Source organism: Ceratotherium simum, chromosome 7 (genome assembly GCF_057802395.1).
Source record: "Ceratotherium simum simum isolate JZ-2026a chromosome 7, ASM5780239v1, whole genome shotgun sequence".
Taxonomy (NCBI): Eukaryota; Metazoa; Chordata; class Mammalia; order Perissodactyla; family Rhinocerotidae; genus Ceratotherium; species Ceratotherium simum.
The window spans coordinates 81069595-81093243 of NC_141906.1; the positions used below are offsets into that span (position 1 = coordinate 81069595).

At 42.8% G+C, this 23649-nt stretch overlaps 1 protein-coding gene across 6 annotated transcripts in view; it reads right to left on the minus strand.

Annotated features, from left to right (window-relative positions):
* Positions 1-23092, minus strand: part of NFRKB (nuclear factor related to kappaB binding protein) — a 37288-nt gene extending 14196 nt beyond the window's left edge. For 2 of the 6 annotated variants that reach the window (XM_014793739.2, XM_087433927.1), the window contains exons 1-15: positions 23000-23092; positions 21874-21957; positions 20220-20375; positions 16653-16854; positions 11017-11144; positions 10128-10302; positions 9466-9603; positions 8759-8832; positions 7811-7895; positions 7241-7421; positions 6887-6995; positions 6538-6664; positions 6226-6291; positions 1759-1838; positions 1606-1652 (exon numbers count right to left, since the gene is read on the minus strand). In XM_014793739.2, the coding sequence (XP_014649225.1) occupies positions 1606-1652; positions 1759-1838; positions 6226-6291; positions 6538-6664; positions 6887-6995; positions 7241-7421; positions 7811-7895; positions 8759-8832; positions 9466-9603; positions 10128-10302; positions 11017-11144; positions 16653-16854; positions 20220-20354 (1547 nt within the window). In that variant the 5' untranslated portion in view covers positions 20355-20375; positions 21874-21957; positions 23000-23092. Of the gene's footprint in view, positions 1-1605; positions 1653-1758; positions 1839-6225; positions 6292-6537; positions 6665-6886; positions 6996-7240; positions 7422-7810; positions 7896-8758; positions 8833-9465; positions 9604-10127; positions 10303-11016; positions 11145-16652; positions 16855-20219; positions 20376-21873; positions 22742-22999 lie in introns of those variants that run through there. The other 4 variants (XM_014793741.2, XM_087433928.1, XM_087433929.1 and 1 more) reach the window with 4 other exon arrangements.
* Positions 23093-23649: the final 557 nt, after the last annotated feature.

Below are 23649 nucleotides of genomic sequence, written 5' to 3' on the forward strand. Positions count from 1 at the left end.
GTTAGAATAGCTATTACCAAAAAGACAAGAAATAAGTGCTAGCAAGGATGTAGAGAAAAGGGAACTCTTGTGCACTGTTGGTGAGAATGTAAACTGGTGTGGCCACTATGGAAAGCATAGGGAAGTTCCTCAAAAAATTAAAAATAGAACTACATATGATCCAGCAATCCTACTTCCGCGCATATTGTCAAAGCAAATGAAATCACTACCTCGAAGAGACATCTGTACTCCTATGTTCATCACAGCATTATTCACAATAGCCAAGACACGGAAACAACCTAAGTGTCCATCAACGGATGAATGGATAAAGAAGATGTGGTATATATACATACAACAGAATATTATTCAGCCATTAAATAGAAGGAAATCCTGCCATTTACAACATGGATGAACCTTGAGGGCATTATGCTAAGTGAAATAAGTCAAAGAATGACTGTGTGATTATATATTGACTGTACAACGTATGATGTATAACATATAACTACATGACTGTATACTGTAAAATGACTGTATACTGTATGATCTCACGTATATGTGGAATCTAAAACAAGCCAAACTCACAGAAACAAGAGTACGTAGTTACCAGGGACTGGTGAATGGTGGAGATGAGGAGATGTCGGTAATGGGGTACAAAATTCCAATTATAAGATGAATAAGTTCTGGGGATCTAATGTACACCTTGGTGACTACAGTTAATACTGTTTTATAAACTTGAAAGTTGCTAAGAAAGATCTTAAATGTTCTCAACACAAAAAAAAAGTCGGGGGCAGGCCCCGTGGCTTAGCGGTTAGGTGCCCGCGCTCCGCTGCTGGCGGCCCGGGTTCGGATCCCGGCGCCACTGACGCACTGCTTCACTGGCCACGCTGAGGCCGCGTCCCACATGCAGCAACTAGAAGGATGTGCAGCTATGACATACAACTATCTACTGGGGCTTTGGGGGAAAAAAATAAATTAAAAAGAAAAATCAAAAAAAAAGTCGGTAATTATGTGAGATGATGGATGTGTTAACTAACCTCATTATGGTGTGTATCAAATCAACACATTGGACACCTTAAACTTACACATGTCAATTATACCTCCACAAAGCTGGGTGAGAAAGAGGTTTTTTTCCCAGACTGGAAAGAGTCACATGAGATGACATGATATAAAGAGCTCAGGACTAGAGGTCAGAGACCTACATTCTAGCCTGGTATTACTAGTCCTGTTATTACTAAATTTCAGCAAGTCACTTAACCTCATACCTCAATTTCTTTATAGGTAAAATGAGGAAGACGGATTAGATGAATCATTCTCAAATGGAAACTGAAGGAGGGAAATTTAGGGAATAAAGTATGCCCACTCACAAGGTAGATCACATCCCCCTCAGACACTCCACTATGCAATCCCCTCCCCAATTCAGAAGCTGTCCTCAGGGAGCCACTCTCACTGATGTGAGTGTGCTGTCCTCCTGAGGTTTGTAGGGGCAGGTAAGAATCAGTGGACCCCAGGGGTCTCTGAAGTCCATTACAGCTCTAACACACACACATAAGGTATGTCCGCAGAACCACGCAGTACCTTCAACTACGGGTTCACGGATACCACCCACCGTTAGAGTGTCATACTCACACCCGAGGAATAGGTGTTGTGGCATCTGAGCTATCTTCATTTTCTTGCTGTAGAAAAGGAAAACATTAACAGGTAAATGGACTAAAGAATTCTGACAAAACTAAGGGCTCTAGAAACCCAGTAAGAAAGATCTATATTTCTTAAAAACCATACCTTACAGAAGGCCTGGTCTTTGGTTTCTAGCCACAGCTGGAAGAGTGCAGCTAATTCCTTTTCATTATCTTGGGACTGGCCTATTAGAAGAACAAAAAGGCAACAAGTAATAAAACTATCTAAGGTGTTACTCAGAATCCCACTTTCTCCTTACTTGCTGTTTCTATGCCAGAGAGAGAAGCTATCAGGACCTGGAGCAAGGTCCTTTGCACATACTGTCCCCTCAGCCTATACTGCCCGTCCATTCACTGTCTGCCTGGACCACCACTCTTGGATGTCCCCTAACGAAATCACTCATTCCAACAGGTATTTTCCAAGTAGCTACTGTGTGCCAGACACTGCAGGCTAGGCTAGGGTTATTCAATGAATTCAGTCTCTGCCCTGATGGAGTTCACAGTCAAGTGAGGAAAGAGCATACATTAAGTAAAATCTAAAAGTAGTAGGTGTCACAAAGGATGTTACGAAAGTTTACCCTAGGGATGTTATCCTTTCCTTGCGGGCTCAGAAAAGGCTGCTTCTGGCTAGTTGGGGCACAAAGGCATTCTACACACTGGCACAGCAACAAGAAGGCCCCAAGGCAGGAGACAAGCTGACTCCTCTTGACTTGCCTAGAAAGAGATGAGCACTTTCCCTCTGTGCCCTCCTCCCCATCACTTTGTTCAGACTCCTACCGTAGCACTTACCACATGATGGTACCTATGTCTCCTGCCCAGACTAAAAGCCACAGGGACCATCATTCAGGTCTGCTTGTGTGAAGAATGCAGCCCTCCAGGGCCTACCATTCTCAAAGGTTGCTGAGATGACACCCACGAGGACTTGTACTCAATGCACAATACCACCATCCCCAGAAAGTTCTGAACTTTCTTATCCTTAGACGACGACTCTTACTCCCACTCTGCCTTCTAGAAACGCTACTTCATAACCAGTAAATTTTCCTACAGCCTACTCCTCTTCTCATAACTCTCCCTCCACTCCTCGTTTGGTGTGCAATCTGGTTCTCCCCAATCCTTCTACCTTATGGTATGCTGGCTACTTATTCTCTCACAACCATGTCCTTCAGAGTTGAGTCCCTTTCTCCCCAGCTCTTCCGGAAAATCAAAATAAAACAAAAGCCTGATCCCTAAGGCTCCTACTATCCACCTGCACCCATCCTGTTGCCTGCCACCCTCCTCACAGCTACTTAACTCCTCACTCCTCACGGAGTGCCGGCCCACCTGGCTCCTCACTGTCCACTTCCTGCCATCATGCTGGGTTAACTGCCACATGCATATGGATGGTCCATCCAACATTCCCACCCTCAGTTCTGTGACCTCAGTGACCTCCTCCCTCCATTCCACCCTAGCCATTCACTCCCACTATCACAACTGCACTTGATCATTACCTAAAACTGCTCCACCTGCAAAATGCCTAATCCAATGTTTCTCAACCCTGGCTACACATAAGAATCACCTGGGAACTTTTAAAAATACCAAGGCTTGGCCCCACCCAAACAATCAGAACCTCTGTAGGTAAGGCCTAGGCATCAGTATTTTTATTTATTTATTTATTTTGGTGAGGAAGATTGGCCCTGAGCTAACATCTGTTGCCAATCTTCCTCTTTTTGCTTGAGGAAGATTGTCCCTGAGCTAACATTTGTGCCAATATTCCTCCATTTTGTACGTGAGACACCGCCACAGTATGGCTTGATGAGCAGTGTAGGTGTGCACCCGGGACCTGAACCCAAAAACCCCAGGCCACCGAAGTGGAGTGCACAAACTCAACCACTACACCACTGGGCTGGCCCCATCAGTATTTTTTTAAAGTTCCCCCAACTGACTACAGTACACAGCCAAGACTAAGAACCTTTATACTAATCTACACGTTCTGCTCCCTGACCACAATCACCGAGGCTCTTCCCTGCCTGTTTAACTACTCCTACCAAAACGTTACTTTGACTCAGAAGGACTGCTAGTCCACTGACACCTCCACTTCTCCAGCCCCACTGGCCCCCTTCCTTCACACCTCTCTCCATATTCAGTTCAGAGTCTACGTCCATCATTTCAATGACACTCTTACCAAGACAGTAATACCTAATACCTCTGCTCTTCTATCTTTGCATCATTCCAATCTAGCAAAACTCAACTTCTAAACTATCCACGTTCTCCATGCTTCAACTCAGACAGCTGAGGGCTGCCAGAGGAAAAACACACAAAAAGGCAAAGAACACCACCTTAAATGAAAGAAGAGCAGCCTCCCCGGCCCTCAACACTGCCCAGCAATCTAGTGTCGTCTCCAGCCAAGCTGGTTTCCTACACTCCATAACTATTTCCCCACACTTCTCAACCTCCCTTCTCACTCACAACAGACACCTCACCTCTCTCACCTCCTACTTGACACAGAAAAGCCATCAGACCAAACTCCCTCAAACTTCCCACAATAAAATCTACAAGCCTATTGTTGTGTATCCACTATTTCCTCCTACAAAAAACGCGCTGCATCCTGCCATCCAAGGCCAATCCCGTCCCTCTTCTCAGGAATTTATATGGTGAATTCTTCCTTCTCTCCTATACTTTCAACCTCCTTCTCTCCATTGTGCCCTGCCCATCAACACTTAACCTCACTCCATGTTTCTCTCATTTAAAAAAATGCCTCTCTTAACCACACGTCCCCCTTACTACCCTTCCCTCCCCTGCTACATCTCTATAAAGCATTGTAGCGACCCACTGTCTCTTTAACCAGTGGTGTGCAGGCAAATGTTTAACTGGCTGCAGGAAAGGGGGCCCTGATGGGCAGCATTTGCAGATTTCCATCGTGTACCTGAAGGGTCAGCAAACTGGCTCCTGTTTGTGTAAACAAAGCTTTATGGGAACACAGCCATGCCCATTCATGTACATACTGTCTCTGGCTGCTTTCCACCACAATAGCAGAGTTGAGTAGTTATAACAGAAAGCACCTAGCCCACAAGCTTAAAATACTTATTCTCTGGTCCTATAAGTTTTGCCACCTTTGGCAGAAGTATTCCACCATGGCTTATTTCAAGCCACCAGCCTGACAGAGTCAAAAGAGCTACACAGTCAGCTATGAGCTGCCTTCAGCTCACCACTGCCCTTAACTCTTGTCACTCCAATAAGGAATCACTCTTACAAGAAACGCTTCATTTCTTCCATGTTCATAAATCCAGTCATTTCATCTTGCTGAACCTTTTAGTAACAATCAAGACTAATGCCCACTCCCCACTTCTTGACTCTCTCATTCCCTGGCTTCCAAGATTCAGCCCTCTCATGGTTTCCTCCTAACTCTGCAGTCACTTCCTCTCCATGTGCTCTCCCACTCCACCTCCTCTACCTTGGAGTTTCTCAAGGCTTAGTCCTAGGCCCTCTTTTCTCCTCACTTAACACTTTCTCCCTATGCCTTTGGCTTCCAATCTCTCTGCCCAGGTGCAGATTATCACCATCTCTGTGATCTTTTTGAATTGAATCTTCCCTGGCACCACTGACCCAGACACCTTTGTCCACCTAGAACGCTCTTCCTCTCCATCTGCCTTACTCCTTCCTAGTCATCATTAATATCTCTGCTCAAATGTTCCTTCCTCAGGAAAGTTCTCCTTGACTCCACAGACTACACCAATGACTCATTATAAACTTCCATCCTTCCTGGTACTTTTCCCTTACAGAATGTATAAGTTTGTTATTTCATTTGAATGAATATTTGTTCCCCAAACAAACCTTACACCCCTGACGGGGGCTAACTTGCAAACCATTATATCCCCCAGCATCTAACAGCACCTGACACGTAGGAATATTATTATTCCTTACAATAAATGTTACAAGGAATGAACGACTCTACTGCTTTCACAACCTTCTCTCCATATATCTCTTCACAGACCACTTGAGAGAGTAAAGAGAAAGATTTGTGAATTCCAATAGGAAATCAACACTGAATCTTCCTCTCAGCACCATCACCAGGCAATGGTCACCAAGTTACTTCAGGTGAACATTACTACAACTTACACGGTAAGTAGGAATTTATAAATTTAAAACAAAAATAAGGATTCTGTTCCTTAAAAAGAGTTTATTCGGGGCTATCCAACATCTGGTTGCACATTATCCTCAATAGCAAAGCCCATTTTGTGGAAAGAAAAATAATTATATTATCACAAATTAATCTAAAACCATAGGTGTGGTTAACATAAATGTTGATGTTATTGTAAAAGACCCCTGCAGATTTAAAGTTAGCCGCCCCAGGGTGCATCATAACAGAAGAGCTATTCCACCTCAGCTGTGAGGAGCCAAAATCCAATGGGGGGTGAAACTGAGGCCTTGAATGTACCAAAGGGGCCCTGAAGGATTCTTTTACTGAGCAAACTAAGGTTTAATAATGCCTTTTTCAACATTCTACTGGACTGTACTGACTGGAAAGCAAAGCAGCTTAGGGGAGGAAATGAGAGAATGAACACCCTGTCACGGGTAGGTAATATGAATTACATACCAAGCAATTTCCACTGCTGGGTCTTCTCTTTGAATTCAACAAATGGAGAGAAACTGGAAGGTACAGCTGCAAGAAAGAGATCACGTAAACAAGCCACACAGATGGGAGAGAGTGCTAAACTCAGAATAATTGACATCCCTGAGCTCTGCAATAACCTGAATGTTTCACAGTGTATCAGGGTAGCAGAGACCTCCAAGGAATGGCATTATGCAAAGCCATATTGAATTTAATCAGTAAAGCTGCAGTTTACTATGAGAATGAATTTGACGAAGGAGGAAAATAAACACTGATCCTACAGAAAAAGTACCTTACCACGGCTTTCTCCAGCAAGATACTGCAGGGCTGGTAACACCAACTCTGCCCAGTTGGGGGCCGCAGAGAACCAGCTATTAAGGGAGCTGGCTGGAGATGACTGCCAATCCAAAACTCGCTCCTCCAGCTGAGGGAAAGTAAAGGCAGAACCCGGTCATATTTCTATCCTACGCCAGAAATTCCATGGCTGTGCCAGAGAAAGCTGGGTATATTTGTCCAATTTTCCCAAGTCACAGAGCAAGCCAGCTGCAGAGCTTTGAAAGGAACCCAGAGTTCTGCTTCTCAAGCCATTAAAGATTTCTACAATTTGAAAACTTTGACATACATCTGACTTTTCCAAAACTCTTACCATAGGAAGGCTAGCCTGCCCCTCCAGCAGCAAGATTTCTAACAGAAGAGAGAAGAAGCTGGAAGATATTTCATTGATTCCAAGGCAAGGCTTGAGATCTTCCAGAGGCCTAACGAGGGAAGAAAAACATAAGAACAACCAAAAATACCAAGAACACATCCCTAGATTGGTTTAGATGCCCCAAGTCTCCCAGCAGTCATAAAAAGTTCAGTAAAGGACCACTATACACTTTCCCTAGCAGGACCCCTGGGACTCAGGGCTTACAGGTTCAAGAGAAACCAGCTCACACCAAGCTCTGGGTGCAGCCCTCAGCTTAACCTTTCACCCTTGAGAAGTGATCTGTTGCTCACTTACTCCTCCTTGACAGCAGGTATTGCCAGTGGAGATGGAGCCTGTGAGAGAGGTGGGATCCCTTCAGTACTGCTTAAGGGCTCAGCCAAATCCTCTGCCTCTGATTTGATCATTCTGATTTTCTTCTTCTTCTTTTCCTCCTTTTCCTTAACCCTTTTTTTAAGGACAGCCAAGTCATACAGGGCTGGGAAGGAAAAGCAACACAAGTCATAGAACTGCATTTTCTACATCAGGAAGTGAGGGGTCATATCTGCATATTATTTTCCTAAGGCCCACCAGTAAAAGAAAGAAAAGTCTCAGTTATAAGACATTTCATTTTTGTGTTTTTTTGTTTTATTTTTACCAAACCCAATGAGTGATTTACAGGCTAATTTTAACTTATTAAAGAGCCAATGATCTGTTGTATTGATTTTATATTCATTTCCACCTATAAATCCATAAGAGACAACAGCAAAACAAAGGTTATCAGCAAGAAGGCAGCTGTGGTGTCATCTATTTTTGATACATGTAGACTGGCTCATGTAATTTAATACCATGGTCAAACGATGGCTACCTACAAAAGACGTCATTTACCTGCTAGAGAGCCCTTCCTGCCAGCATTTACTCGAGTCATGATGTCACTGAGAGTCAGGTCCCCTGTCAAAAGGTCCGGGTGATCCTAGATGTGATATTCAGAAATCTGTTATGGAGGCCCCTAAAAAGGAGCTAAAACCGCTGGTGATTTTGCCAATTAACCTAACAGATACAATTATACGTCAGGTGCATTTGAGGAAATCACAATGAATTAAAAATATACAGAGAGAAAAACTATTGCTTTTCATATTGGGGCATAGGAGAACTCAGTTCCAACCTTTCTATTGTATGGCATTTACAGCTTATAAAGCTCTTTTGCATTCATTGTCTTACGTGCTCTTCAAACAGTCTTGTTAAGTATCATTATATTTTACAATCTGAAAATGAGGTTCAGAGAAGTTAAGGGATTTGACCAATATCATAGTAAGTGGAAAAGACAGAGCTAGAACCCAGTTCTGACTTTCCGTGTGGGACTCTTCCCATCCCACCACTCTGCCTTAGATGGACTGCCTTTTCTTCCTCCACTATGCTCTCTGGCTTCGCTGTACTGGCATTACCTTGATTCGGTGGACTGGAGTAAAAGAAACAGTAAAAAGTGGGACGAGCACAGCATCTGACTCTTGGCTCTGCCACTTACCAGCTGTACGGCCGAAGACAAACTCCTTAACCTCTCTGAGCACGGGTAAATGGATATAATGGTTCATATACCAGCCTTGTTGTGAACATTAAATCAGACACTGTGTTAAGCATGCCTTATAAAGTCAAAGCATTTGTCTTCTTCCCACATCTCTGGGGTTAACCAGCCTCACTGGCTACTCCTGCCCCCCAAAAATGATACGAAAAGCAGCAGAAATGAGGTAGTGATTACCTGTATTTTCCTTACAATAGCCAATCCAGAGATATTAGACTGAAAATCACTAATGACCACACACCACCCCCCAATCTTACTGGTTGATGTTTCCGCTTCTCATGGTGCTTCTTTAACATTATCTTCAGGTCACTGTCCCCCAGTTCTATTTTATCTGAGAGAAAATGAACCAAACCACATGGACTGGGTCATTTACTAACATAATGCTCAAATTTAGATCTGATCACTGGTGATATGCACAAGTTAGATATTTCTCTGGGTTTCCCTTCTGACTCCTGTGTACTAGAAGTACCAACAATCTTGAAACAGTCACAGGATCAACTCTTCAGCTTTTCTATACATTGGTCAGTAATAATGACCTCAGTTACTTAGCTGCTCCTGAAACACATTAAAGGATCTTAACATTCTTCTTTGATTCCTACCCCAATTAAAAATCCTTTACTAATTTCACAGACATTCTAAGAAATTGCTATGGCTGTGGTTACCTCTTTTGTTCTATTATTGAACTGTGCCTTAAGTATTGCTATTTTAAGATTCTGCTTTCTTTAGCCCAAAACACCAGCTGATCCGTTCCTAAGGAAAATTTTCAAAACGAAGGAAGGAAGGAAGGCCTACCTACTTGTAAAAAAGTGGAATCATACAAAAACTTCCCTGAATCTCCTAATTCTCAGCTACATTGCTTTGTTTTCATGGCAGGTAGGAATCTAGTACCTACCTCCCTCTAAGGGAGTTCTCAGATCTACATCCTGATTTCCCAGAACGTCGACAGCATCAGCTCAGCTCTCACCTGCAGTTTTCATATCCGTGGTTGAAAGCGTGGGCACCACCCTCAGGGGCACCGCAGGGCTAGGAGAACACGCTGGAGAGCTCGGAAGCCATGAGTTGAGATCTTCAAAAGAAAATTTTTCTTGTAAATCCAACGTGGCTGTGGACTCCAATAGGGGAGATTGGGTAAGTGGCCATTTGGGTTCAACAAGGCTAAGCCAACAACATGGAGGCCAGGGTTCCACCATTCCTTTCTGACCCTTCCCCAGACGAACTGGACCACACTTAGGTCACTTAAACGGCTCTTCCCGGAAGAGAGACTTCAACAGTGGTGGGGTCACACTGCAGCAGGCCAACAGCCACTACTGCTCTCCTGTAGGGGGAAAAGCAGTTCTCTCAAGTGGCATAATAGGACCAGACAGGCCCACTGTGGAGAGCCCTGCCACACAGGGATTCACTTGTCTCATCTAAACTCAAATGCTGCTTCAACTCAGGGCAACCTAACAGCAATGTCTTGGCGCCCAAAGACCAATGGGTTCTGAGTCCCAGCACCCACCCCCCCCGACAGACAACTGGGATGACTTCTTTGCTTCAAGGTAAATGGCTACCACTGGCTCCAACTGAACAACAAGCTGCTGGTGTAAATCTAACACCCCAGCCACCCAAGTGCCCAAAGACACTCACCCTCTTCATCAGATGACAGGGCTGTGTCACCACACTCCTCCTTCACCTCCCTCAAGACTTTCAAGTAGCGCTGCTGGGTCCGCCACTCCCGCTCCTCAGGGGTGCGGGACGGTGAAGGGCGCTTCTGCCGGAAGGGGAGGGCTGGGCCACTCCGTCGGGCCATCTCCAGTAGGTCCTAGGAAGAGACCAGATGGGCGTACACGTCATCCTCCAAAGCTTGTCCTGGTACATTCTCCAAGTCTACATTTTCTTCTCTTCATTTTTAACAAGCTCAATTCCCTCGCTCCAGAGCACAAAGAAAGATGTACATATGATATGTCCAAATAAAAGGGGCCTATATTGATTATTACATGGCAAAAAACCCTACATCTGATTGTGGAACTACTCCACTGAGACTGAATACTTATTACACCTGACACCCAAATATTCCCATACCAAAGCTTAAAGAACGCCTCAGAGCCAGAACAACTTTGCCTCAAAGAATTTCCAGGCTGGTCCAGACACAGAGCCACTAAGCTCGGTGCAATACACATCCGTCAGGAGGCCTCGTGTGCTCTCGCACATCAATTCCAGAACCACCCAGTTCTCTTTCATAACTCATGATGGATCTGAAAGCCATCTGCTTATCTTAGTAAATGCTAAAGCTAAAATATTTCAACAATTTTAAAGAGGTATCTTTTTTTTTTCATGTTTTAACATCTCTGAAATCAGGGTCCATCTTAAAATCGAGCATAAGAAAGGATGATATAGCTTAATCACGTCATGGCTTAATTGCAGCACTTTTTTCTTAGTGGTATCTTTTGTATTTTGTACCTGAACCACTTCTTGAAGTCATGAAACCTGTGAGTTCATTGCCCATGTTTTATATCCAGTTCCCAGCATTACTTACACTCCGGGAAGCCAGAATCTGCTTCAGCAACCGATGGAAATACTGCTGCTGAGAGCTGAGGTATCGCTTGTACTGTGACTTGAAGCATAGCTGCCGATACTTGACCACCTCAGGGTTAAAGTGTCCATCTTAAAAGAACAGAGATACAACTAAATATACATCAGTCAACAAATATTTAATGCATACTTAGAATGTGGTAAACTCTGCAGCAACTGGAATACGGGGCAGGGGAGGGGTGCGGGGGGATAATCTATGTTTATGTGGAGCCTACGGTCCAATGGGAAAGACAGAAAATGAACAGGTAAACAAATAATATTCAGCTCTCCCAAGCACTATAAGGAAATTAACTTGAAACAATTGTAAAGAGTAAGGAGAGTTAAATCGGGAAAGCGATCTCTAAAGAACACATAAAATGAGGCCTAAGGCAACTGTGGCAATTGTTCTATAGGTAATAAATATACGTGAAAGTTATAAGGATGTTCATTGTATTATTTCTCAACTTTTCTATATGTTTTAAAATTTTCAAAATGAAAATTGGAAGGAAAATAAGGTAAATGGGAATTTAAAAAATAAGAAGTAAAATTCGGGAAAAGGCAGAAGGAACAGCATGTACTAAGGTAAGCCCTGAGCAAGAAAGAACTTGGCATGTTCCAAAACTTGAAGAAACATCTGTATGACTAAAGCAGAGTGGGGTGCAGCTGAGGAGTGGCATGACATGACCTAGGAAGGTGGGCAGAGACCAAACCATAAAGAAACTTGTAGGTCATGGCATGGAGTTTGGATTTTATCCTAAGTGCAATGGAAATAATTTGAAAGGTTTAAAGTAGGAGAGTGATACGGCTAGAAGCGAGAGAGAAAGAAGGAAAACTCCTACAGTTGTCCAGGAGGGAGACGATGGTGGCCCAGTCTGACGGCTTCCTCCACACTCAGAATAAAAGCTGAGGCCCTAAAAATGGCCTGCAAGGCCCCACATGATCTGTCCTGTGCTACCCCTGGCCTCATCTTCCACCAGTCTCCCTTTCGCTCACTCTACTCCAGCCCCACTGGCCTCCACGCTGTCCCCTGAGCAGGGCATGTACCCTACTTTCTCAAGGCCTTTGTACCTAAAGCTCCCTCTGCCTGCAATGCTTCCTTGCTAACACCCAATATTTTTATGGCTTGCTCTTCCTACCTTCATTAAGTCTCTGTTCAAATGTTACCTCATCAGAGAAGTCTTGCCCAACTACCATATCAAAAACAGCCCCTTCCCATAACTCTAGTCCCATTACCCTTCCTTATTCTTTCTAATGCTTAATACCAACAAATATTTGCTTGTTTATCATCTGTTTTTCCCTATTAGAATGTAAGATCATATACAGCCTTTATTATATTGAGGTATATTCCCTCTATAACCACTTTGTTGAGGGTTATCACAAACCCACAGCTAACACCATACTCAATGGTGAAAAGCTAAAAGCTTTTCCTCTAAGATCAGGATACCCACTCCCACTCTAGCCACTCTTATTCAACATGGTGCTGGAAGTCCCAGCTACAGCAATCAGACAAAGTAAATAAATAAAAGGCATCCAAATTGGAAAGGAAGAAGTAAAACTGTCACTATTTGCAGATGACATGATGCTATATATAGAAAACCCTAAAAACCCCACCAAAAAACTACTAGAATAAATGAATTCAGTAAAGTTGCAGGATACAAAATAAATATACAGGAATCAGTTGCGAGGCTTGCCCCATGGTCTAGTGGTCAAGTTCAGCACACTCCACTTCGGCGGCCTGGGTTCGGCTTCCAGGTGTGGACCTACACCACTCATCGGCAGCACACTGTGGCAGCAATCCACATACAAAATAGAGGAAGACTGCCACCAACGTTAGCTCAGGGGCGAATCTTCCTCAGGAAAAAAAAAAATAAGTTGCATTTCTATACACTAACAACCAACTATCAGAAAAAGAAATTAAGAAAACAATCCCATTTACAATTACAGCAAAAAAATAAAACACCTAGGAACAAATGTAACCAAGGTGCAAGACCTGTACACTGAAAACTACAAGACACTGATGAAAGAAACTGAAGATGATACAAATAAATGGAAAGATACACTATGCTCGTTGATTGGAATAATTAATACTGTTAAAATGTCCATACTAACCAAAGCAATCTACAGATTCAATGCAATCCCTATTATCATATCAACAGCATTTTTCACAGAACTAAAACAAATTAGTCCTAAAACTTGTATGGAACCACAAAAGACCCTGAATAGCCAAAGCAATCTTGAGACAGAATAATAAAGCTGGAGGTGTCATGCTCCCTGATTTCAAACTGTAGCACAAAGCTAAGTAATCAAAACAGTATGGTACCAGCACAAAAACAGACACACAGATCAATGGAATAGAATAGGGAGCCCAGAAATAAACTCACGCAAATACGGTCAACTAGTCTATGACAAAAGAGGCAAGAATATACAATGGGGAAAAGATACTCTCTTTAATAAATCATGTTGGGAAAACTGAACAGGTATATGCAAAAGAGTGAAACTGCACCATTTTCTTACACCATATACAAAAATAAACTCAAAATGGATTAAAGACTTAAACGTAGGGCCAGCCCAGTGGCGCAAGCAGTTAAGTGCCCAAGCTCTGCTGCGGTGGCCCAGGGCTCGCTGGTTCGGATCCTGGGCACACACTGACGCACCGCTTGTCAAGACATGCTGTGGCGGCATCCCATATAAAGTGGAGGAAGATGGGCATGGATGTTAGCACAGGGCCAGTCTTCCTCAGCAAAAAGAAGAGGATTGGCAGATGTTAGCTCAGGGCCAGTCTTCCTCACAAAAAAAAATAAATAAAATAAAATAAAATAAAATAAAAAAAAGACTTAAACATAAGAACTGAAACCATAAACTCCAAGAAGAAAACATAGGCAGTAAACTCTTTGACATGAGTCTTAGCAACATTTTTTTGGATACATCCCCTCAGGCAAGGGCAACAAAAGCAAAAATAAACAAACGGGACTACATAAAAGTAAAAAGTTTGTGCACAGCAAAGGAAACCATCAACAAAATAAAAAGACAACCTACTGAATTGCAAAAATATATTTGCAAATGATATATCCGATAAGGAGTTAATATCCAAAATATATAAAGAACTTATACATTGAAAAAACAAATAATCTGATTAAAAAATCGGCAGAGGACCTGAACAGACATTTTTTCCAAAGAAGACATACTGATGGCCAACAGGTACATGAAAAGATGCTCAACATCACTAACCATCAGGGAAATGCAAAACCACAATGAGATATCACCTCACAACTATCAGAATGGCTACCATCAAAAAGACAAGAAATAACAACTATTGGCAAGAACATGGAGAAAAGGGAACTCTCGTTCACAGCTGGTGGGAATGTAAATTAGTACAACCACTACGGAAAACAGTACGGAGGTTCCTCAAAAAATTAAAAATAGAACTATCATATGATCCAGCAATTCCACTTCTGGGTATTTACCCAAAGAAAATGAAAACACTAATTCAAAAAGATATATGCACCCCTATGTTCACTACAGCATTATTTACAACAGCCAAGATATGGAATATTACTCAGCCATAAAAAAGAATGAAATACTCCCATTTGAGACAACACGGATAGATATAGAGGGTATTAGGCTAAGTGAACTAAGTCAGACGGAGAAAGACAAATACTGTATGATTTCACTTATATGTGGAATCTAAAAAACAAAACAAACAAACAAAACAAAATAGAAACAGATACACAAAACAAATTGGTGGTTGCCGGAGGGGAGTAGGGGGAAGTGGAAAACAGGTGAAGGAGATTAAGAGGTACAAACTTCCAGGCAAAAAATAAATAAGTCACAGGGATGTAATGTTCAGCATAGGGAATAGAGTTCATAATATTATAATAACTTTGTATGATGACAGATGGTTACTAGTCTTATCTGGATGATCATTTTGGAATGTAAATAAATGTCAAATTACTATATTATACAGCTGAAACTAAATACAATATTATATGTGAACTATATTTCAATTTTAAAAAAAAGTGAAATAGCATCACGCTATTAAAAAAGAGAGAGAGAATGTAAGATCATTACTGTATCTCCAGAACCTCGAAGAACATCTGGCACATATTAGCTGATTAGGAAATGGAGGTTAAATGAATGGAAGTAGATCAACTTGGCACATATTTTGGGGTGAGAAAGATTAGACCTGCTGACAGTCCAGCTGCTGGGGCAGGAAGAGGAGCAATGGAGAGGTCAACTGAGCATGGTCCCTAGCCCATCAGACATCTGCAACCGGCAAATCGCCTGAGAGGAGGAGTCTGGAGAGGTCCGTTTCCAACATATCAGATTTGAGCATGCAGGCTATCATGAGAACTGAGAGGGAAAGAATGAGAAGCTAATCTCAGAAAGCTAAAACAAGGGTCCACACACAAGGTGTTCCTCTTTTTCTTCCAACCACCCTAATAACAGCCAAAGTAACTAATGACAGCAAACACTTAGAACAGTACCTGACACATAACTGCCACTATCCTTGCATATATTAACTCATTTAGTCTTCACAACCACCCCATAAAGAAGGTACTACTAAATCCTCATTGTACAGATGAAGACACTGAGGCACAAAGAAGTTAAATAACTTGCCCAAGGTCACACAGCTAATAAAAGTGGAAATCAGGCCTGGAGTCCAGCTCCAGAGTTTTAAGCTCTTACCCACCGTGTTATGCTACTGTGTCATGTTGTAGGAAAACGGGAAATCTGACCTTCAAGAAACGAGCCAGGGGCCAGCCCAGTGGCGTAGCAGTTAAGCTTGCGTGCTCCGCTTCAGCGGCCCGGGGTCCGCAGGTTCAGATCCCGGGCGCGGACCGACGCACCGCTTGTCAAGCCATGCTGTGGCGGCGTCCCACATAAAGTAGAGGAAGATGGGCCAATCTTCCTCAGCAAAAAGAGAAGGACTGGCAACGGATGTTAGCTCAGGGCTAATCTTCCTCTCACACACACACACACAAAAGTGTTTTGAAAAACAAAGGAAAAAAAAAACGCAGAGCGCCCTAGATTCAAGGAGCTAAGAGACATGAGATCCAAACACAACACACGAACCTTGAACGGATCCTGGATTTAAAAGGTAACTATAAAGGACATTTTGGGAATAATTGAGAAAATCTTAATATGTGATATTTTATGATATTATTTGCTCAATGTAAAATTTCTTGGATGTGATTACGTGGGAGAACATTCTTGTTAAGAGACATATACATGTTGAAATGCTTGGCAGTAAAGTGTCATGTTCTTTAAAATTTTTAAAGACTACTCATAAAGGATGGCTCTAGGATGCTAGTAATGTTTTATTTCTTGATCTGGATGGTGGTTACACAGCTGAGTTCATATTATAATAAATCACTGAGCAATACATTTATGATTTATATATTTTCTATGTAAGTCAAAAAATTTTCTTAAAAAAAAAAAAAAGAATGGTCTAGGCAGCAAAGTGTTGCACAAAACCACTCTCTACTGAGTCAGTATCTGTACACGAAAATAAACAGAACAAAATAAAGACAGGAATATTCACATAAATAAATGTCTTGCCACCCTCCAGCCCTCTCAGAAAGAGAATGCTGAGCCACGCACCTCGGAAAAGCTTCTGGGCAATGTGCAGAGGGTTCCCAAAGCGGAAGTTCTCCCCACTGAACAGGGCCAGGATGAGCTGACTTTGCTGCTCAATACTGTCTTCAGGAAAGTGAGGCAGAAACTGCTGGAGGTGTTCACGCTGCGAGTCACTCAATACTTCTTGCCACGTGGAGAGGCTCACTACATCAAAGAATATCTCAGGCTAGGAGAACAAGGAAAAGCAAGAGAAAGTAAACAAGAGCAAAATAAGCTTTTAATTTTTTGTATGTGAGTGGTAAAATATACATAAAATTTACCATTTTAACCCCCTTTAAGTGTACAGTTCAGTGGCATTACGTACATTCACATTGTTGTGCAACCACCACTACCATCCAAGTTTTTAAGTTTTTTAAACAAACTAAAATTTCACTGATCTTTATTCAATTCTCAAAACTTAGAGATTAGTAAAGAGTATATACAAACCACTATCTTATACCCAACAGTAAATAATAATCTAGAGGAAAATTATCTCGGTAGAGAGAATCCCATTTGGAAACCATTTCTGCCAACAAGAGATATGATGGTGGACCTCTGAATTCAGCTTAAAATGAGTGGAAGGAAAAAGTTAACATGAGAGGAGAGAACGTGAGTTCAGGTCACCTACTCAGAGCAAGCAGCAGCAGGATGGAGCTCATTTCAACTCAACAATTACACACTGGACATCTTCTCTGTGCTAAGTACTAAGCTAGACTGGTATATATATTATCTAGAGGAGGGAACAATTAAACAAGCAATACAATGTAATTTAAGAAGTCACAATTAGCGGCCGGCCCTGTGCCATAGCGGTTAAGTGCACGCACTCCGCTGCTGGTGGCCCGGGTTCGGATCCTGGGTGTGCACCGATGCACCGCTCGTCAGGCCATGCTGTGGCGGTGTTCCACATAAAGTGGAGTAAGACAGGCACAGATGTTAGCCCAGCGCCAGTCTTCCTCAGCAAAAAGAGGAGGATTGGCGTGGATGTTAGCTCAGGGCTGATCTTCCTCAAAAACACACAAAAAAGTTACACTTAAACAAGCAATTACAATGTACTTAAGAAGTTTACCTACGAGCACATAGGAGAAGCACACATCCCAGACTTAAGGTTTCAGAGAATGCCTACCAGAGGAAGTGACATTTAAGACAGAAGCGGATAAGGAAAGGAAAAAAAGATGTTGAAGCAGTAGGGTTAAAAATCCACAGAGAAAAACCACAAAAACAAAGGAACAATTAAAAAACATTCCCCTGTGGAGGGAATGGAGAGGGATGAGATGGGGAGGGGCACACAGGGGGCTTGAATGGTATTGGTAGCGTTCTACTTCTTAACCTAAGTGGTGGCTACATGGGTGTTTTATTACTGCTTAAACTGTATATATAAGCATTTTATATATTCTTCTTATATGTGATACATTTCACCTTTTTTTAATTAAAAAAAAGACTGCAGGTAACGTTTGGCTAGTGCAAGGACAGGGATGGAGAGAGGAAGCAACAGACAGTAGAGAGAAAAGCAAGAAACCTAAACATGTTAAGAACTTGTGACTTTATCCTAAGGACAATGGAGAGCCACTGAAGTGTTTAAGCAGGAGACAACCCAGAAATCCAACCACTGCATGCACGTACCAAAGCCTGAGGACACACCTCAGGCTCAGGGTCCAAGATTTTCCCCTGCAAATCTATTTTTGCACACCACTTTACTCCTAACATCTCAGTGTCTGGCATAAAGTAGGTACTCAATAAAACAAGTGTTTGTTGACATAAAGAGATTTACTTGAAAGGGTATGCAAAGAAAACACAGATGGGAAGGATATAAAGTCATGCGTCACTTAACAACAGGGATACGTCCTGAGAAATTCGTCATTAGGCAATTTCGTTGTTGTGTGAACATCAGAGTGTACTTACACAAATCTAGATGGTGTAGCCTGCCACACACCTAGGCTATATGGTATAGTCTATTGCTCTTAGGCTACAAGCCTGTACAGCATGTTATTGTACTGAATGCTGTAGGCAACTGTAACACAATGGTAAGTATTTGTGTATCTAAACATATCTAAACACAGAAAAGTTACAGTAAAACTACAGTATAAAAGATAAAAAATGGTACACCTGTACAAGGCACTTACCATGAATGGAGCCTGCAGGACTGGAAGATGCTCTGGGTCAGTGAGTGGTGAGTGAATGTGAAGGCCTAGGATATTACTGTACACTACTGTAGACTTGATAAACACTGTATATTTAGGCTACGATAGATCTATAAAAAATAATTTTCTCTCTTCAATAATAAATTAACCTTAGCTTACTGTAACTTTTTTACTTTATAAACATTTTAATTTTTCTTAACTTTTTCACTCTTTTGTAATAACACTTAGCTTAAAACAAACACATTGCATGGCTGCATAAAAATATTTTCTTTCTTCATATCCTTATTATACAAGCTTTTTTCTATGAAGAAAAATTTTTTTTTTTACCTTTTAAAATTTTTTGTTAAAAACTAAGACACATACACATTAGCCTAGGCCTACACAGGGTGAGGATCATCAATATCACTGTCTTCTACCTCCCCATCCTGACCCACTGAAAGGTCTCCAGGGGCAATAATACACGTGGAGCTGTCATCTCCTATGACTGGCAGCACACTAGGTTTACACCAGCATAACCACAAGCACATTAAGTAATGCATTGCACCACGTGGCTATGACGTCACTAGGCAATAGGAATTTTTCAGCTCCATTATAATATTATGGGACCACCACCGTATACGTGGCTATGCAGCACATGACTATACACCGACTTCAGCAGTTGTTACTTCAGGTGGGAAAGGGAATAAGATAAGGGCAAAATGGTGGCTTTACCTACAATGTGTGACATAATATGAAAGAAAAATCTAAACCAAATATGACTAAACGAAATTATCTCCTAAAACTGGATAATGCACAGATGAATGTTTGCTATTTGAAATTCTACACCTATGTTTGAAATATGGCAAAATAAACACCATAAATACATGTTTGAGCATACCTAGTGCCTCGCACATAATAAGCACTTAATAAATGGTAACCACCTTAATAATGATGGTGATTACCCAGCCTGCCTGTGAAAGTGGTCAAAGCACACGGATACCTTATCCCAGAGCACCTCCTATTAACTGACTAAAAGGTTACCTTATGGACAGAGATAATACATTTGGGTTTTGTTTCATGATTCACAACAGAGGTAACTTTTAATGTAAACACATAATTCTGCTCTTAAAAGATAAAACTTCCTGTTAATTGTTGAAAATTATCTTGTTAAAAATAGGGCTGATACCAAATTATCAAGTTATGTTGACCTGTTATTAAACATGCAGAACGTAGTTTATAATTTCTTCCTTAATCAGAATATTAAATAGACTTCACACTTAAAAAAAAAGATAGAGATCATTCTGGTTGCAATGTAGAAAATGAAACAGGAGGGAGCAAAAAAGACTGAAAACTTGCAGAATGTGGAAAAGGTTTATAATAGCAGCTATGGGGAAGCTGATAGAGAGAAAAAGACAGTGATGATGTTACTACTTACATCCTCCAGAAGGTCCTCGGGCAGACTAACCCTGGTGCCCCCCAGGAGACAATCCTCCATAATACGTGTGCCATGGCCATCTCCACATGGACCCAGTTCCAGGGGATCCGTCAGCATATGGTCCAAGGAATCCATTGTTTATGCTCCACAGGTAATCTAGACAAATACATGCAGTCATACCTCGAGATAGAAAGGCAGAAATCCCAGGGATCTGGTTGACACCAACACTCCTTCAGAAAATATTCTGACCCAGAAAATACTCAATCTCAAATCTATTTATCTACCTTATCCTTACATCCTTATTACAGCTAAACAGCTCTCCTCCCTCCCTTCCAACCACTGCATCTCATCCGAATTTTCAAATCTTATCTAGTACATCTCTTGTTACTCAGAATGCTTCTACAGTAACTCCCAAATTTCCAGAATTTCTCATACCTTCATTTTACAAGAGCAAAATGAGACTCGGAGATTAAATGATAAACCGATCAGAGTCCACAACTTAGACTTCTCAGGCCAATAATCTCTCTACTATAACATAATTTCTTTAACAATTAACTGTCCTTTTTTTTTTTTTTTTTTTTTAGCAATTCTTTGCTGTTGTTTCACAAAAAATATTCACTGAAAATCCACATAGACCAGTAAAGCTCAGACACTAACAATAAGTTATTTAATGGGGGTCTATTAAGTGCCTGGCCTTTCATATATCTCATTTAATTCTTACAACTGTGCAAGACGGGGTTATTATATCTATTCTGCAGATATTAAAACTGAGGATCACGGCTGGGCTGGTGGCGAATGGTTAAGTCCACGAGCTCCGCTTTGGCAGTCTGGGGTTCGTAGGTTGGGATCCCAAGTGCAGACCTACAGTGCTCATCAAGCCATGCTGTGGTGGCGTCCCACACAGAAAATAGAGAAAGATGGGCACAGACGTTAGCTCAGGGCTGATATTCCTCAGCAAAAAGAAAACTGGCAACAGATGTTAGCTCAGAGCCAATCTTTCTCACCAAAAATAAACAAATAAATAAAAATTAAAAAAAAAAAAACAACTGAGGATCAAAGTAGATACGCAACTTGCCCAACCCCAGGGGTAGGACTGAAACTCAGGTCTGCCGGACTGCAAACTCATATTCTTAACACTATACACAATACCTCCTGTATAAACTCTCAATTTAAATTACAAAAGGGGAGCGTCTTAATATGACTTTAGTAGTCCACATAATATGACTTTTGGAGTCCAGAGGCTCCAAGCACTTGACCATGACAGCCAGTAAAGTCAGCAGCCAATCTGCCTTTAGCTTGCCCATCTGATCTTCATAAATATGTAAATATAATGCCATTTTTCTCCTTCCTGTAATAACTGAACATTGCGGGCCACCTTTAGGAAAGTACATACTACAACATTTTCAGAGAGCCTCTCACAAGGCTGACGGCAGGAATGAGGTGTAAAGCTGGGGCCGCAGGACTGAATAAAGCTAACAGGATCACAGGGAGATTGAACTCAACTCACTCTACAAACATTTGCTAAGGCCATTCTCTCTCTCTCCTATTCCTACCAAATGGACTAACAAGCTCAGTAAAAATAAAAGAAAAAAAATAGACTTAGTCCAAACACCAAACTTCTAACCTAATCTTAGTGACCTTAGGCAAATCTTACCTGACCAGGTATCAGTTTCCTTATCTGTAAAATCAAGGGGAGTTGGACCAGGTCCTCTCTACTGTTACTTCCAATCCTGGAATCCTGCAATGAATAATCTCCGGATGGATGACAATTTACACGACTTAGCCATATAATGTAGTAATGTAATGACTTATTCCAAAACTCTCAACTGACAAAGAGCAGACCTATAATACTACTACTAAAAGAAGTACCTTCCCACAAATTATTTCAAGTTATCTTGAAGAGATTTCAGATCTGTGTAAAGATACTGCAGAAAGATTAGTGTCAGACAAAGCAGCTGTGTGGTCCCCAAGCAACTGTGCCCCATCACCTTTCAGCACATGGTGAATTACAACATCTTGAACATTCTTGGTGCCTAAATAACTGAAGCAAGTGAGAAAGCACATGGCATCTGCAATTCAACAAAACTTTAAAATAGGAAAAAGAAATGATGCTTAGCATAAAGTCCTCTTAACAGAACTGACAGAGAACAGGGTAACAGCTGCAAAGGCAGTGTTCTACCTGACTCTTAGGAGGCTCACCTCTGTTTCACAACTTGCTCACAAGTTTCTTCAATTACCGTGGATGTGTAGCTAAATTTAATCTGTTCCAGTGGTAACCTTTGCCCTGCTACTATTTTGAATAAGGATCTCGAAATACAAAAAGCAGGCAGCTGCCAGAGGATTGGAAGCCCGGAAGCCAATGATTTCTACGTCTGTGGCGTCCTGGACCTCTTTCCCAGACCAGGAAGGCCTCTCCCAATGGTCTTTCCTCTGCACCTGGGCTAACCTTCCCTCCTGGACCCTCCCCAATGCAGAAGCTAAACCCTTGGCTCCTTCCGGAGCAACTGCCGGCTCCAAATCCGTTGCCCCTGCTGCAAACCCCTCCCTTATCAACCTGGCCCCAGCCCAATGCCCAGGTCTCGCCCCTCTAAACTGCACCTCTGCGCCCACGGCCCCTCCCCCACACCGTGCCTAAGCCTAACCCCCACCCACGGGGCCACCCGGCTCCCAACACGCCCGCTCCCCTGCCCCATGCCCAGAGAAGCAGCGACCCTCGGAGACAGCCGCTCCCTCCCTCCACTCTGCCGCAACACTTGAATCCTTCGCAGCCCCCTGCCCACCTCAACCTGAGCCGCAGGCGCGGGTCCCCTTAACCGCTGCGCTTCTCTGCCCGCGGGCTCCGGGACGCGCTCGCTCCCGCAAGGCGTCTCGGTGCGCGCACGCTCCGGGCTCGGGCGGCGGAAGGGGCGGGGGCCTGGAGCATGACGGGGGCGGGGCCTGGAGCGTGCCGGGAGGGGGCTGCGCGGGGCGGGGCCTGCGCGGGGGCGGGGGCCTGCGGGGGGCGGGGCCTGCAGCGAGCGGGGGCGGGGCCTGCAGCGAGCGGGGGCGGGGCCTGCGCGGGGCGGGGCCTGGAGCGGCGCTAGCCGGCGCGGCTGGGTCGTGGGATGCAGTTTTCAGTTGGCTTGTTGGTCTCACCTGATTTAGAAACTTCCGGAGGGCGGGGTGTGTCGGTTGTCTTTGCCTGGCCCAGAATTGAGGCTGTAGAGCCCCTGAGTAAGTGAATGCAATTTTACTAGCTAACGTTTGCAGAGAGCATACCCTGCTCTTTCTTTCCGCCCTCTTAGTACGACAGCTGTATGCGCTATGCCGTTAGTTCCCGTTGTACAGTTTGGGGAACCGCGGTTTTTCAAGTTTCGGTGAGGAGAACGCGGCCCTGAGCCTCTGCCCCCGGCGTGTCCCCATTTCTCCCTCCCGTCCCCGGGCCCTCGAC